Below are 17,156 nucleotides of genomic sequence, written 5' to 3'. Positions count from 1 at the left end.
TATACTAGCATACAAGTGTTCACTTGATGCTATGTTTAATGTGAGAGGAAAATATCGTGACTATTATACCTGTATTATAACAACAACAATATTTATTTACTTAAGGGGTACTACCCCTCGATAAATTTGTGTCTATTTTTGCATTTTTCTCAAAAACTAATAACACACTGGTACCAAAAGTTATGTGTATTATAGGGCAAGGAATCCAATTACTACACTGGAATTTCAGTGACCCAAGACAAGCGGTTCGTTATTTATGATAAGAAACAAGGTACCGCTAGGATGTACCTCATTTCCTATCATATATGCTGAACCGCTTGTCTTGAGTTACTGAAATTTCAGTGTAGTTGTAGATCCTTGCCCCAATAATATACATAACTTTTGTTACCAGTGTGTAATTATTTTTGATAAAAATGCAAAAATAGTCACAAATTTATCATAGGTGTGTAGTACCCCCTTAAGCAAAAACATTTGTTCGGTAATGCTATTTTGTAAGGCGCGTCCAGCAAACGCAAAAAAAAAACGTTTTTAAAACATTTTTAAATAAGGTATATTTTGGGTTTTGGTTTAGATAAAACGTTTTAATAACATTAAAATGTCGGGTTATATAAAGGTCATGAAATCGTTTTAAAACGTTTTGTATGAATACACACTACAACAATATTTTTAAAATGTTTTCGAAATGTCATTGTAAACTATTTTTGCAAACATTTTTGGCCAAATATTTTGTCAACACATAAATAACATTATGTTAAAATATTTGCACCCAGCAAACACAAACATGTTCTTAAAATGTTTTTTTACAAAACGTTTTAATAACATTTAAATGTCTGGTTATATAAAGGTCGTGAAAACATTTTAAAAACGTTATTGTAAATATTTTTTGCAAAATATTTTTTCAACCCCAAAATAACATTCTGTTTAGTTTTCAAAAATGTTTTTGGAATGTTATTAAAACGTTTTTATACTTTTTATATAACCCAAAATTTAAATGTTTTCTGTAAAACATTTGTATTTGTTGTGCAGTAAATTACCAACAAATGTTATTTAATGTTATGAAAACATTTTATACCATTAATGTACCCTTTATATAACCCGACATTTAAACGTTTTCTGACAACCTTTTATATTTATAACTTTTACGAATGATGTCGAAAACGTTTTGTGTTTGCTGGGGCACTGTCAGTGTTACGCTAAATAAAAAAAATAAAAAAATATCATCAATAATGTAAACAAGGGTATGCTATTAGAATATGGTGTAAGTGGTTAGTGATACAACCAAAAGCAGCGGCACAAAGGGATGACATTTTACATTTTACAAAGGCTTCATACGAAAACTTACAGGAACGCCAAACTGAAGGGAAATCACACAGTTTGTTAGCACTGTTTTCTTACTTTTTGTCAAGTTTTCAAACAATACTTAATGAGCTTGATTAAACACTTAACAGTTCCTTTATCTTTCATATAATTTTGCGGTGACCCTCGGTGCTTGGGGATTACTGACAGTGCCTTTAAAGGATACAAAGCCGAATACTACTTAAGGGGGATGCATCGTGATTTCGTCTCCAAGGGATCTTGCAAGTTAAGTACGGGGTTGCTAATCGTAGTTGCGTGGTCACGTATATACAATACCTTGCGGTTTTATGCAACATGCACGTAACAGTATACGCACAAGTCACCACGCGTACTGTGCGGTGTTTTTTTTATCTAACCATTTTAAAATATATAACAAGGAGATGGAGGAACAAATCGATCATTCATCAATAACATTAAAGGAACAACATTACTGAAAAAAATAAAACCAAGTAGTAATAATAAGCAATTAAATGAACGAGCCTATAAACGTTTAAAATGAGTCATGTTCAATAAAAGTATAATTCTGATATATTCCCTCCACGCGTTTTCACTATTCTTTGTTAAATATTACAGGAAGAACAATTTAACGTCGCTTTATTCTTCCAGAGCACGTTTTCTTTATGAGCTCATATATGTACTGGCATGTTCCGTATGTAACAGTCGATAAAAATGAAGAAACACTTAAGAATCAAGCGCCAAAGATCAATCATCAGTGTATGTTCGTGGTCCTTAGTACCGGTCAACAGCGTATAATACTACAATGATGGATTAAAATGTTTTTATGACGAAGCCATTTATGACGTCACTTTGTTGGTATCCAAGTAATAAGTAAGACGAGTGCTTATTTTTACACGTTCTTTTCTAAGTAGTTATGCCTCCAGTTTTTTTTTTTTTATATAATTCCTCTGCATTTCTGGCTAATTGAAGGCGAGGTGAACGGACATACTTCACGAAGTGCAACGGCGAGAACTGACGATCGACATTTTGCTTGGTTCGCATAATGACACAAGTAATACGTATTAATAGAGCTTTCATTGAGAATTTGGCGAATAAGTAGAAATCAAACTAAATACTTCAAGATGGCAAATATCATTTATGCATATAACTCTTTGACTTATTCACATTCAGACTAAGGCAATTGAATCTCTCAGACAACTTTTGGACGATGGGTTCTGCAACAAAACGTCTATGTAACTATTTTAGAGAAAAATAAAGCGCTTGTTATAATGTTTTATGTACAATAAAATAACTTCGCTTCACTCTTTGCTTCTCGCACTTTCTCACGTTGCTTAAAGAAAATAATGCTTATAACAGACTTTATCAAACTATTTGAACCAGATTTTGATGTTTGATAAACACAATTTCTCCATGACTTTGTACTTTTTTATGTTGAAGAGCTTATCCCGAAAATCTACCCACAGATCTAATCATTATGCATATGTAGCGTTACACACGTCGTTTGCCGAACGGTAGGGTATTTTGCTGGGGTAAAGATCCTCGGCTTCGTGGCCTACCACGACCTCGCCGTCTACCTCTAACTGAGCTCGTGGCTGTATCGGGACCGTCAGAGTTTCTTTTCCCAAAAGGTAGTGCTCTTGCCCCGGCATTTGCGTTACCGCTTTTCCTCCCTCTGATTACCCTACAAAGACCTTTGGTACATGGCGCAAATCCACGTTGCCTACTCCTGCCATATGACGCAATACCCAAAGCCAGTGCGTTACTTGATGATGACGATTTCGGTAGATAAATGAGATCACGTGGTAAAAAATCTTTATCAAGTGGTGGCCAAGATGTTTCGGGAACACTTTGTAAGATATCGTTGTTATCTGGTTGTGATGGTGGTACTGCAGAGCTTTCCAGTCGATCTAATATCCGCTCTATAACATCAAGTAAGATATTAGCACTTTGGAGTCCGAAGTCTGATGAATTATCTTGGTCTTCTTCTGTCACGATTAGAGAAGGTATATCTGGAATTAAAAAAAAATGAATGAGAATTAGCTAATTTATTTCTACAAACATATCTACTTGAAATGGTTAATATAATTGAAGACCGAATTAAAAAAAACCAAGTTTTTGCGTCTGACGTCAGGGCAACGGCGCGGTGTGATTGGTTGCTGACCTGCGCAGTAGGGCATTTTTGGTCTTGTTGACAGGACGTCAGACGCAAACTAGTCTTTTTTAAATTTTTAATTCGGTCTTCAATTATATCAGTTGTCCGCTCATGGAAAAATAAAAATAAAATCACCAACATTCAAAGGTGTGCATTTTTTGTAAGGAGTAGGGGTGTACGTCTAGGAACATATAACACGTGAAGATTATCATTCATCCAGGTAGTAAACAATAATGATATTTGAACTATTTTTGAGTGGGAAATGTTCATGTCCAATCCTGAACGCATCATCAGCCCTACTGATCATCTGAACTCAAAGGTGGTGACTTGTGATTACAACATCCGTTTCACAGGTCAATGAACTTCTACCGCCAGATGATCAGTAGGGCTGATGATGCGTTCAGGATTGGACGTGCAAATTTCCCACTCAAAAATAGTAAGTCCAGTTGACTAGATTATAGTTCAAATATCATTATTGATAACATATAACCTTACACACAATTGTTTTTTGCCCTTACAAGATATAAACAATTGCAACAACACATTATTGACTGAAGTTTCACATTTCTTATGCACTGCGGTTTTCTTTTGACATAAAACACATTATCCGTGTATCCTTCATTTTTAGGGTATTCCTACACATTTGAAATAATTTAGAAGTCAGATTCACCAACAGTGGCATTGAAAATGCCAAACTGAATACAGACGTGCCAATGTGTTATATTCATGGCTACGATCAAATTCCATCACTGCATATGAATTCATATTCTAGAAATATAACGTTTTAACCAATTAATGTGACCAAAAATAGCAAATTATGACCTGTAATTGGGTATGGCTCCGATGAAATCATAACTCGATCGGTGGTTGACCGTCCGGTTCCGTCCGGTCTCTATTGTTCTAAACAATGGAAACCGGACGGAGTCGGGCGGAACCGGCGGTCAACCGACAGTCATGTTTAAATTCCATCCTTTATTAATGTTGCCCTCGTTCACCATTGAAAAAGCATGTGAAACTAGTGAGAGCAGTTTGCTCTCTAGTAGCTTAATTGTAAATCGGAAGTTGTACACCTCCATTCATTCGCAAGAGTGTATCACGTTTAACGATGCCAATCAAACTCTCACTGATCTCCCACTGTTAAATTGAAACAATTTCGAATGAAGTTCGTGTTCAGATCATTAAATTACATAGGTTAAGTATTGAGTCAAACATAACTAAACATCTCAAAAAAAGTAACTAACCCCTTAAATAATGACCATTATTCACAAACGGGTGATTGTATTACAGATCTGTGAAATGCGTTGGAAGCAGAATTTATTTCTGCACATTTTGACACCTCATTTGCACTAAATATTGACGTCACAGCGTACATTTAAATCAATGTAACCCAAGATTTCAAAGTTGCAGTAAATTGTATTGATTTTGTATTCAGTGTAATGGAAGGAAATCTGTGTAATGATATCTCAGTGTTTTTGTATTGTAAAATTTTGTATGTAAGAGCAACTTTCAAATCTGGACCTCACTACATTAAGTTGACCGGTGTTTTTTGGGCTATCGTATCAAATGAGGTGTCAAAATGCGCAGAAATAAATTCTGCTTCCAAAGCATTTTACAGATTTGTAATACAATAGCCTTTTGAATAATGACCATTATTTAAGGGGGGTTGGTTACTTTTTTTTGAGATGTTTAGTTTCACGACCAATGACACCCACTTGACAGCTAATGATAGATTGTACAATGTAGGAATTTCGAAGCCACATTTGGATGCCATTTTGACTTTCCATCTCTAAAATAATTGAATAAATGAATAGCAACATTTCTAAACCTATTCTAAATGTATAGAATTTCTCCAAGTCTCTCTCTCTCTCTCTCTCTCTCTCCCTCCCTCTCTCTCACTCTCCCTCCATCTCTCACTCTATTATTATGTACCTATCCGATTGCGTGTCGCCTGACATGCGATGCGAACACACAATAGAATGCTGGAAAATAAACACGTGATATCGTAATATTATCCCTGCAAATTCAAAACGTTTTTAAAACAGGTTATATTTTTGGTTTTTGGTTTTGGTAAAACGTTTTAATAACATTGTGGTTATATAAAAGTCATGAAAACGTTATGTATGAAAACACACTATAAACATATTTTTAAAATGTTTTCAAAATGTTAGTGTAAAATATTTTTTGCAAACATTTTTTGCCAAATATTTTGTCAACACTCAAATAACATTATGTTAGAATATTTGCTGGAAGTTTATATACCCTTTATATAAGCCGATATTTAAACGTTTTCTGGTAACCTTTTCTAACCTTTGGCGAGTGATGTTGAAAACGATTTGTGTTTGCTGGGATAAACATCATATGGTAATAACATATTAATAATACGATGCTTAATAATTATATAACGTTTAACGTTCATCGTGATAAAAATAGTCTTTTCATTTATTGCTTCTCTATTGTACGGTAGTGGGCCCTTATTTGGAAAAAATATAGGAACTGGTATTAATTTTCCCTACTTTGCTCTATTTATCAACATAATAAGGATAAGGAATCTTTCCATTTGTTGGTACTCCATAATACAATAGAAAGAATTCTATTACCCTTACGACATCTAGTTGTGCTACTTTAGTGGAACCAGTGTATTTTGTCATTTTATACACCTCAAATGATAAAACTAGAATTAGTTCCAATTTTTTTCTGTTCCTCTTATTCTTCCCACGAGGGGTCGAGGTATATAATGAGGCCAACATTTAAAATCTGTTCTGCCTTGTTGTAATGTATCTGAAATTGTTCCTCTTATTGCAATGAAAATGAACTACAGGGCTTAGTTCAGGAGTTATAGAGTCGGAGAAACTCATGGTTTTGCAATAATTTGATCAATATAGTCACCACACATCCATCATAGAATTGAAATGCAGCCAAAGAATAAAATTGCAATAGACGTAGAAAAAAGATAAACACGAAAAGAAGAATGATAGATCAATATTAAGGAGAAAACGGATTGTTTGAAATCTGTACAGATCATGTGTCAACGAAATGAGAAATTTGGGGAAAAGTTAAATAAGGAAAACTGAAGAAATCTATGAACAGCTGCTGTATCCATTATTTCTGAATTGTGTTCCTATTTTCAACAACACCAGGATACCAATATAATCCTTCTATTTATTGTACAACTGGAAAAGAGTGATACAAAAGTCATTTTCATTTCCTGGACTCCAATGTAACAAAGGATAGACAGAAAAAAAGAGAATATAGGAATTGGTGTATCAGTTTCTACATTGCCACGTTTATCAACACATGATATCAAAGTAATCCTGCTACTCTTTCATTCTTTCATCACAGAAATACATATCGCACAAAATCAAAGACATATTAGAGTAAAGAAAAAAAGAAATCATGTGCGTTAGAATATAGAATAGTATAGAAAGTATAGAAATGAGAAAAACAGGAAAGGGGTTAAGATAGAAACCAAAAGACATGCTGCATAAGTATTGTCGCACATTTCTTGGTGTACGTATTATTGCGCTACCACATATCTATCAACACATTAGGTTGTAATCCTTCCGTGTCTTGATACTCCAAATAGCAAGGAAAGTAACTTTAGGAATGCAAAAAGAACAGTTTCACCTTTTATTCTTTTACTTTTCTTCATCCATGAAAATTTGATCATAGATCCTACAACCTACATTTTATTTCTTTTTACACGTTTTGAGTGTTCTTAATAATTTGTTCAACATATTATCTGTATGATATGCCAACCATTTATTTAGTTTTTACACTAAGGAAGACAAGAACCGTGTTAGTAGAAAACTATTATATAGGCTAATTTAATTAAAATAATAAAGACACGGCTCATTTTTTTTTTGCGACTGATCTGAAATGACTGCAAGCTGTTCATTACTACTTCTGTTGGGCTACTCAGTCGGTATGGAAAAGCTATTGCTACGACGAAAGTAGTATTCAAACAACGCAAACATTCAACTATGCCCTAAATAATGTATTCTTTAATTCATTGATAAAACCCAATATCCGACTTTCTTTAAGTGTGTTCCAAGACGCTTCAATCTTCACTTTGTCATAACTGACTGTGCCATTCCTCATAGACTCGCTGTATTTTCTGACATCCTTTCACACCGGGTTTTAACTCATACGAATTCCTGTTCCATGTGGCGGTTGGGAGTCGATATTCATTGTACAATTATCTGGTCACGTAGTGAGTTAAACAGTTAATAGAGCTTCACACCACCTCAGGCGTAAATGTACACACGAGGCGTTTGGAGAGTTTAAACGGTTTAAGGTTTTGTTAGCGGAAATCGAAATGGTTGTGGGTTGGTTATTTCTTTTCTCCGATGATTTATATTATTTAGTTAGGGAAGGAGCTCACTCAGGTGTCAAAACAATGATCGGCTTTAGTAAGCGTCTGCGTGACTACCTTGGGACGGCATAAAGGGCAGGGTTAAAAAAGCAGTACACTTTGCAGCTGAGAAAACAGATGGGGAAACCTGTGAATTTGTCACGGAAAATGATCAATTTATGTTTTGAAATACCTTAAGAATTCATTAAGAGAAACTGAAATGCATGGTTTCTAATATTAATTGAAGGTTCTTTTACCATCAAGAATATTCCATACAGGAACAATCAGCGCATTATGGGTTTGACTTGGAGTATATTTTGTTATGTGTTGCGTGTGTAAAAGTGAAAATAGATGAGAGGTAGGATGCAATGGAGCTATTTGTTTCAAACACTTGAAAGTAACAATTAGTGATTGATTATCCCATCTACATAAGTTTTACCCGTTCAGGTCTTCCATCATTTTGTCAATTGGAGTTCTGGTGTCAGCATGGAGAAGCATACGAGCGAGCTTGTTCTGCAAGATCTGGAGCTCATGATAATAACAAGTATTGATATTATTCCATACAAAGCTATAGTAATCAACGTGAGGGAAGACTAGAGCTTTGGGAAGCATGTTCAAAGTACTAGGTGGAAGATACTTCTTGACTCGTACAATTACACCAATACGTTTAGATACATTAGATGACATATAATTTACATGTTCACCCCAAGATAAGTTTGGATTAAATACAAAACCTAAATATTTGTTTCTATTTACAATTTCTATGCTTTTATTTCCATAGGTAAGAGATATGTCCTGAAATTTACATAATTAGCATGATCTTAGTCTTCTTAATGTTTTTTAGTGAGTTTATTACACTAGAACCATTTAACTATCATATCAAGATTACTCTTGAGATCAGTCTGTAATATTGTAGGATCTGGTGAGCTAACTAATAGAGTTGTATCATCTGCATACATTACGCACCTGCAATTAACATACTCTGGTAACGAATTAACAAAAATAATAAATAACAAAGGACCCAATATTGATCCGTGCGGTATACCAAGATCAATATCTTTAAAATCAGAACGAATAGTATATATATTTAAAGCTTGGGATCTACCACTCAGATATGATTTGAACCAGTCCAGTGACATGCCTGTGATATCATATGAATACAATTTATCAAATAAAAGATCATGATTTACCGTATCAAACGATCTTTTAAGATCTAAGAAAATTGATCCGGTTACTTTACCGCCATTCATGTTATTTAGGATATAGTCAGTTAAATTTAGAAAAGCAGTATTAGTACTGTGATTAAGTCCAAAACCTGCTAGACATGGATTTCAAATTTTGTTTAAAGTAAGGTAAAGATGATCATGAACGGTTCGTTCTAAAATCTTAGATAAAATTGACAGACTGATATAGACCTATAATTGCTGACTTCATTCTTGTCACCATCCTTGTAAATAGGTGTAACCTTTGCTTTTTTTCACATAGAAGGAAAACAGAATTAAAGACGGAAAGGTTACATCGTTAAAATCAGAATTCAATTTCAACTTTATTGCATGAGCCTTGCTCAGAGCTTCGTTTTGCTGAAAAGCCCATCATAATTAGTCTTACGGTTCTAGAGATATGGCAACTGTAGTGTTGCTCAGAACAATAAAATACAAAGAAAAGGTTGAATACTCTAATAGCTATTATCTCAAAATCTATATTCCCGACATCCGACTCATTTTGCTTGATCGCATCATATACTGCTCCAAGAAAGTATCCTTACAATTAGAAAAATAATCACAATTTCAAAACTGAACCATATTGGGGTAAATTTTTTTTTAATAGATGCACTATCTAATCTGGCACATTATGATACCCCATTGAATCCAATGTGACTTCGAGAAGCAAAGCTACAAGCATTTGATTAGACGAGGGTCCAGTTTTAAAAGTGACAAACTGGCCTATTCAAAACTCCATGGACTAGACATCTGGTTTGAGAGTGGTAAATGGCTACGGTTTATTTGTGTGTGCCTTTAATTTAAAACAAAAGAAAACTGAAACAAAAGAGCTGACAAATAAAATGCAAGTTAGGAAAAGTACAGAGAAAGAAAAACTGAAACAAAAACTGTTTTAAATAAAGCTTTATTGAGGAAACTGCGTGGTCTCTTTGTCGCGCTTGTTGGAATATTTTTGCGCCTTGTACTATGCCTGTTGTATAGGCCAATTTGTCACTTGTAAAACGGGACCTTCGTCTATTCAACTGCTTGTAACTTTACTTCTTGAGGTCACATTGGATTCAATGTGGTGTCATAATGTGAAGGATCAGATAGTGCATCTATTACAAAAACAAATTTACCCCCAATATGGTTCAGTTTTGAAATTGTGATTAAGGATACTTTCTTGGCGCAGTATATACGTACAAGTGGGTGAATGATGACAGGAGCAGCTAATTTAAATAATTTTAATACACACATTATCCACCCGATACAGACAACAGTACATATTGACCAATAGGTACTATATACAAATAGTAACCATTGGCCAATGTGCAAAATTATATGTTCCATATACTGCCGTGTATACAGTACCCATTTCCCAATTTTACTAACATATGCGGCAGTTTATGAGAAAAAGTGATAGTGCCCTCTGTTGTTATTAATCGTATTTAATACGTATTTACAACGTTGTGAATAAATATTTGACACCATAGAATATAAAAACTAGTAATTTGATAACTTAAAATAAGATCAAAACAAGCAGAGTTGCTAAACCCGCGATTTGGTAGCCCAATTGGGCGACTTTTGAAACAAGGCCGAAGGCCGGAGACCGCTCCCCACAAGGCCGCAGGTCCGAAGGACCGAGGCCGGCAGCTCCCATCTTCAACGAACCGCCGTAAGTGAGTTTGTTTTTATAGGGCTATATTTACCCCATAATTTCCCTCATTCTTCAGGCCCTGCCCTCTATCGGGTGTTAATTTAAAGTTTAAGCTTGATTGCTATTGAACCTTGAACAATATTGTCCTTGAGATAACGCCCCGTAGCCACCCCCAGCCAGCCCCATACCTCATTTTGATTTTTAACATACCCATATCCTCCTCTTTATATTCCACAGTGTCGCACATTATCTCAAATAATCATTCACTACAATGAAAATACGTTCAACATTTAAAATGTTAGTAACATTGGGAAATGGATACTGCATACACGGCAGTATATGGAACATATAATTTTGCACATTGGCCAATGGTTACTATTTGTATGTAGTACCTATTGGTCAATGCGTACTATTGTCTGTATAGCATGCATTATCAATACTTTTGTTATTTGAAAACTGACAACTTTGATCGAGTACGAAACTTGGTGTTATATTATCAAATTTTAAAGCTGCGTTTTAACATCATTATAGGTATCGTTATTACGTTTATGAACACCATCATTACTACACTTATCAAAATGATTAGCTGTTTCTTTATCATTTGAAGGGAACCCATTCTGAGTTTGTACATTAGTAACATTATCATTTTCTTAATTGTACTCCATAATTTCTTAGAATCTTTTACATTTTCATTGATGGCCTTATTACAATACTTGCTTTTTAATGTCTTATTAAGTTTATTGACTTTGTTTCTTAATTGTCTTGCCATAATCCAACCACAGAATTATTGGTTTTATGAGCTTTAGCAAAATAATAGTCCCTGTCTTTTGGAAAGAGTAATATGTTCTCCTGTAATCCAATTAGGTAATGAACCTTTGATTCATCTGTTAATGAACCTTGTTAGACACATCTGTTATTTTTATTACAACTTTTGCAGATCTTCATAGTTTACGTACAACGTCTTTCAAAAACGTTGATATAATGTACGTATTTAAGATATATTACAGACACTTGTCTATGATATGGCCAGCGTTTCCCAAAATCAATTTAATACTAACCCATATAAAGGCAAAATTTGGGCTATTCCAGTTGACATCCACACTACCCCTGTAGAAGATTTTGGAACTATTTCCCACGGGGAGTATGTTTTTCAAAAGTAATTGGTCAAAGGTAATCATTTTGAAACCCACACTCCCACTGTAATATGGCTTTACCTATATCTTCTTCAATTGGAGTGAGTATTACAAAATAATGGAAGTTTACCCAATTGTCTATTCTATTCAAAATTGATACTCCCTCTGTGATCCATTTAATGTGATCCATTCGTCTGTAACGACTAGATATCATGTTTTAACGGAAAGTTGTTGAAAGTATATCAGAGTGAGTAGTACATTCATAAAATTAATTCTAGATAACTATTTTCAATCATTGTCTCGTAACAGTCAATTTAGTCACTCAAGAAATATAATGGTTTCTATTTTATACCGCTAAGTAAAGCTATGATTCTTATTTGCAATTAGTAATTAATTATTTGATGTTCAATGACTTATAGCTCTTTACAACCTCACCATTTTAGTTATCGTCATCAAATAAGCTTGAATAATTTTGCTCTACCCAGAGAAAACAAAACAAAAACCTTTTCCAGAATGTTTCTGGTTGTATTTGCTGATAAAGGTCAAAGTGTCATGATTGATAAGTAATACATTTAATTTATCAAGTTCTTCTGCAGATCACACATTTCACCTATTCTATTAATGGGTCACCTACTTCATAAATTCTCGCTTATGTGTTGCAAAATAATCTAATTCAAGGATTTTTACCCAAATACGAAAACAAGATTCGGTGAACATTGAATTATTGTAATCTTTGTCAGTTCATCAGCAGTTCATACCCTGCAAAAGAGTGCAACAGATTAAAAGATTAATAATGACTAATTATGAGGTCATGCTGACAACTGATTCTATAAGTTGGCGAAGTTACGTGACTCAGAAGTTCTAGGGTTAAAGATTCTAATTTTGTTAACTCAAATAAGCAGTGTGTTTTCTGTGCATTCTGAAGTGAGGTCGGGTTAATGTTGATTTTGACCTTGAGTCTTTCCGATTTTCGACTCCAATTGAAAAGTATTTTCAAAATACATCTCTTCCCGGCTGCCTTGATATCAACAATGTTTCAGTGCATTGGAACACGTCTTTAAAAAAAAAAAAAAGGAAGGTATTATTTCAAACTCTAATGGTGACCCGCAGGTCAAATTGCTAGAATTGTACATTAAACACAACTAAACAGACACAATGCAATTTGCAGGCAGCAGCTTAATCAGCGCCAATATTGCAACATTGAAACAAACAACTATACAAACATCCAATCCAACCCAACCCCATCCCCAGTAGGCAATGAGGATAAAGTGCCTTGCCCAAGGACACAACACGTTGGCACGAGCGGGGCTCGAACTCGCAACCTATGGATTATGAGTCGGGCGCCTTATCCACTCGGCCACACGTGCTCTCTTTGGTCACCTCTATTACTTGGCGAACAAAGAAACAAACACCAACGATGCTTAGTGGAGTTTATTAATTGCTCCTCTTCAATACATACATACACTGGGCTTTTATATTGCGCCATTTCGTTTAGACCACAGCGCATAAATATACAACAACAACATAATATTTAAAAAGCAATAAATAAACAACAATCTGAGTGAAAAAAACTACTGTTGAAAGAGATGTGTTTTGAGACCTGTTTTTAAAACTGTATATTGAGTTTGAAGTACGGCTATTGATGGGTAATTTATTCCATAAACCTGGTGCTGCGAGCGAAAAACATTTATCGGCAGCATAGTTGAGAGATTTCTGAGAAAATGTGGACTCTGCGAGACGTGTGACATCTGCGGATGAGCAAAGTCCAGAACGAGATTGACTGTACAGTGTGAGACAAGATGATAAATAATCTGGTGCCAGTCCATTCAAGCTTTTGAAAACAAAGAGCAATATTTTGAAAATGATACGGTCCTTTACTGGAAGCCAGTGACATTTTTTCAAATATGGTGTGGCATGATCTCGTTTTCTAGCACAAAAAAACAATTTGGCAGTCCAATTTTGAAGTCTTTGTATTCTGTTAATCTGAGAGATGTTTATTCCACCCTACAAAATACATTCATCGACATAAGACGCATTTGGGTCATAGATATGACGTCAAATTGACGCCTATTTCTTTGACTAGACAATGCTTGTTAATTTATTCAGACTTTATTCATTAAGAGGTTAATTGGAACCGAGGGGCGTAGCCCCGAGGGATATTCCGAGGTCCAAAGCAAAATGTTTAGATTTTTCACAAGCCCGACATATTACTAATGTTATTAATAATCAGTAATTACCTCTTGCCTTTTGATATAGATATCTAATCATCTTATATTGATTGGAAGATATACATATGACAGACACAATAGTTGATTATATTATTGATGCCCATAAGATATCGTTAATTACAATGATGTGTGATGACTAATTATCATGATCAGGTGGTGGATATTATTGATTTGTCTTATGTACCTACCTCGTTGACATGCCTAGGTTGTTTTAGGTAATATAGTTATTATTTAGAAACAGTAAAAATGAACAAGCGGAAATTGTTTGCCTTGCACATTTAAAGAGAATAATTTACTTTGAAACACTAAACTATTTAGTGCTACTTATTAAAATCTGAACCCGTAACAATTTATTTATATCATACGAGGAAAATGTAAAGGCAATAAATAGTAAGAACAAGAAGAAAAATAAACATAATACAGATACAAAATCAAACAAACAATAAATAGGACATATTTTATTTTTATTTTATTGATAAAATACTAGGTGAAAGCGCAAATGCAGACCTTGGTATATTTATTTTACGATATACTGTACGGGAATTATTTCCAAGAAAAAGTATGTAAGATTCAAATGCAAAGACTTTTGTGATTTTGAAAGTGGTCTAATACCTTGTTAACTCTCTCTTTACGCGGTGTTGACTGCAGGCGACAGGTTTCAAATTTCATTTTAAAAACTCAGAAATTGTAAATTGTCATGACCATATTTAGAATCAGCATAAAAATGCATTACAATGAGTACAAAGAAGCGTAATATTGGTCCAGAGGTTCTTGAGAGAGCTTTTTAGAAAATCTCAAAACTTTCAAAAATTAAAACATTTCAGAATTGTAAATTTCCATAACCATATTTGGAATTAGCATGAAAAATGCATTAAAATGAGTACAAACAAGCCTAGAATTGGTTCAGTGGTTCTTAAAATAGTTCTTGATATTTTGAGAAAATATCTCAAAACTTGGACTTTTTTAATATGGTTAGCATGAAGAGCATTACGCATATATGGCTAGAACGCAGAGCATTCAATTCCTTGTTGTTGTTGTTTTTGTTTTTAAAGAGACATACAGGCTGAGTCAAAAAGAAGTAAACTCATGTTTGAGGGGCTGTAACTCGAGATCTGCAAGGAATCTGCTAAAATTAAAAGTACCACTGGAAAGAGCAAATGCTACACGTCTAAATAATAAAAAGAATTGTTGCAATTGCTCACAGCAAACTAAAGTTATACTCATTTGAATACAACCACGTTTGCTTCCTTTTGACTCAGCCTGTAGTGCAAAGATATCAAATCTAGCTTGAATATATCATGGCGGGAAATATTCGCCAACCTTGTGTGTACATGTATATTGAAATTTGAGCATTGTAAACTATTGTACGTATTCTATAGGATAAAGTGTCAATAGCATTATTAGTATTACTTACATTGACAATTTTTCGGTCATGTATTCATATGCTTCGTAATTAGACTTATTTTGATGAAAGTCGAGAAACGTCCTAATGAATTTCATGGTTGTACAAAGATATCATATTTATTTTATTTTGCGAAAACAGTATTTTAAAGATTTCGATCCTTGTTGCGACATAAGCTAATCGTAGACCATCCTTTGCGCTAATTTTAGTGATAACATTTTTACCAAAGCACTTTACCCTGGGGGTAATGTGTATTATTAGATTAAATGTGTATACAATTATACTGATACATATACCATGGCTACCATTTTAATATTTTAAAAAGCTTTAATAAGCATTGATACTGTTGAAACAGTATGGAAGGATTAGGTCACATACAAATTAGGGAATGTCGCCTACATGTTTAAAATCACTTCCCTTAAACCACATTTATGCGTATTTACCCCGTATGACGTAATATCATCATGCGCACATCCTAACTGCGCAATTCTTCGATGATCAACGTGCGCATTAAGGATGTGCGCATCTTTAATACAGTATCAAGGTTAGATATGAAAGGGCTTATGGATTTTACCGAAAAGGTGAAATCTTCTATGCTTTGAACTTTGCATCAAAATAGAGGAAGATGTATCAGTGCTTGAGGTGAAATATATACCTACGTCGGTAAGGAGACAGTTGCGATATCGAGGTGACAATTGATCGGTGTCCCCAAAAATCACTAAATATGTGAGTCTGTATCAAACTCTATTATCAGGTTAATCATATTCAAAATCTTTGATGGAAATATCCAACAGTGTTTACCTCATATGATGCCTATCGTAGCCAATCATAGCGTTTTATTCTTGCCCAAAATGTCACGTGGTAAACAAGTACCCAATCAAATTAGTTTTATATGACACAGTTTTTACTAATTCTAATTGGTTGCAGGAAGCGGGCAGGTGAAATGTGTGGGCGTATACTATCGCCCTAGAACTACTCACCCATATTTTGTAACACGAACTACGAAGGGGAGCAGGGAACAGGGGCGTAGCCAGCTTTCTTGGTCAGGGGGGGGGGGGCAAAAAAATTTCAGGGGCACAGCTGAAAAAAAAAAAAATTGCAGTTGCAACATGCAATTTTTGTTTTTAGAGAGATGGAAATGGCTTTATTGTGACAATGTGCACTATTTTGGCCCATGATCGGGTGAATTGTGATAGAAAAGGGCTCCTCCCCCCGCTGGCTACGCTACTGAAGGGAAGGGAGGGGGCTATTGCAGCCCACACAATTTTAAATTATAAACGTCATATTATATCGTTATATTTGTATAGCTCCGTATAGTTCTGTATCACTAAACTAGGCGCAAAGGATGGCTCTACGATTGACTGAAGTCATCTGGGCGTAAAGACGCACATCATTTTATGAAGGATGAAACACATTAGTTCTTATACATTTGGTTTTTTGGTAAAAATGGTATAGATTGTGGAAAAATTGATTCTGATTAAAAATGAAATCCCAAAAATGATGTGGCATATTAAAAACACGATTTACAAATTAAATTGATGTATTCCGTTATTTCTTTACCGGTTGAACACATGCAAAAGAATATTGTTCAGCAAGGAGGGTTGACCTATGACCTAGTTCATGGATTTAGCTCACCATATTTCTAGACCATTGTGAGCTTGTAACACACATTGTGACCGATACATTCTCCTTAAATAAATTACAGTGTGACCAGACGGTC

General features: G+C 34.5%; 1 protein-coding gene across 1 annotated transcript in view; it reads right to left on the bottom strand.

Moving 5' to 3' along the window:
- Nucleotides 1-880: 880 nt before the first annotated feature.
- Nucleotides 881-17,156, bottom strand: part of LOC140155528 (uncharacterized) — an 87,304-nt gene continuing 71,028 nt past the window's right edge. Inside the window, exon 2 of the mRNA XM_072178407.1 lies at nt 881-3,323. Within this exon, the coding sequence (XP_072034508.1) occupies nt 2,803-3,323 (521 nt within the window). The 3' untranslated portion in view covers nt 881-2,802. The remainder of the gene's footprint in view (nt 3,324-17,156) is intronic.

This window comes from Amphiura filiformis, chromosome 6 (genome assembly GCF_039555335.1).
Source record: "Amphiura filiformis chromosome 6, Afil_fr2py, whole genome shotgun sequence".
Classification (NCBI taxonomy): Eukaryota; Metazoa; Echinodermata; class Ophiuroidea; order Amphilepidida; family Amphiuridae; genus Amphiura; species Amphiura filiformis.
Note: the sequence above shows the minus strand (reverse complement) of the source record. Positions and strands in the feature narration are given on the sequence as shown.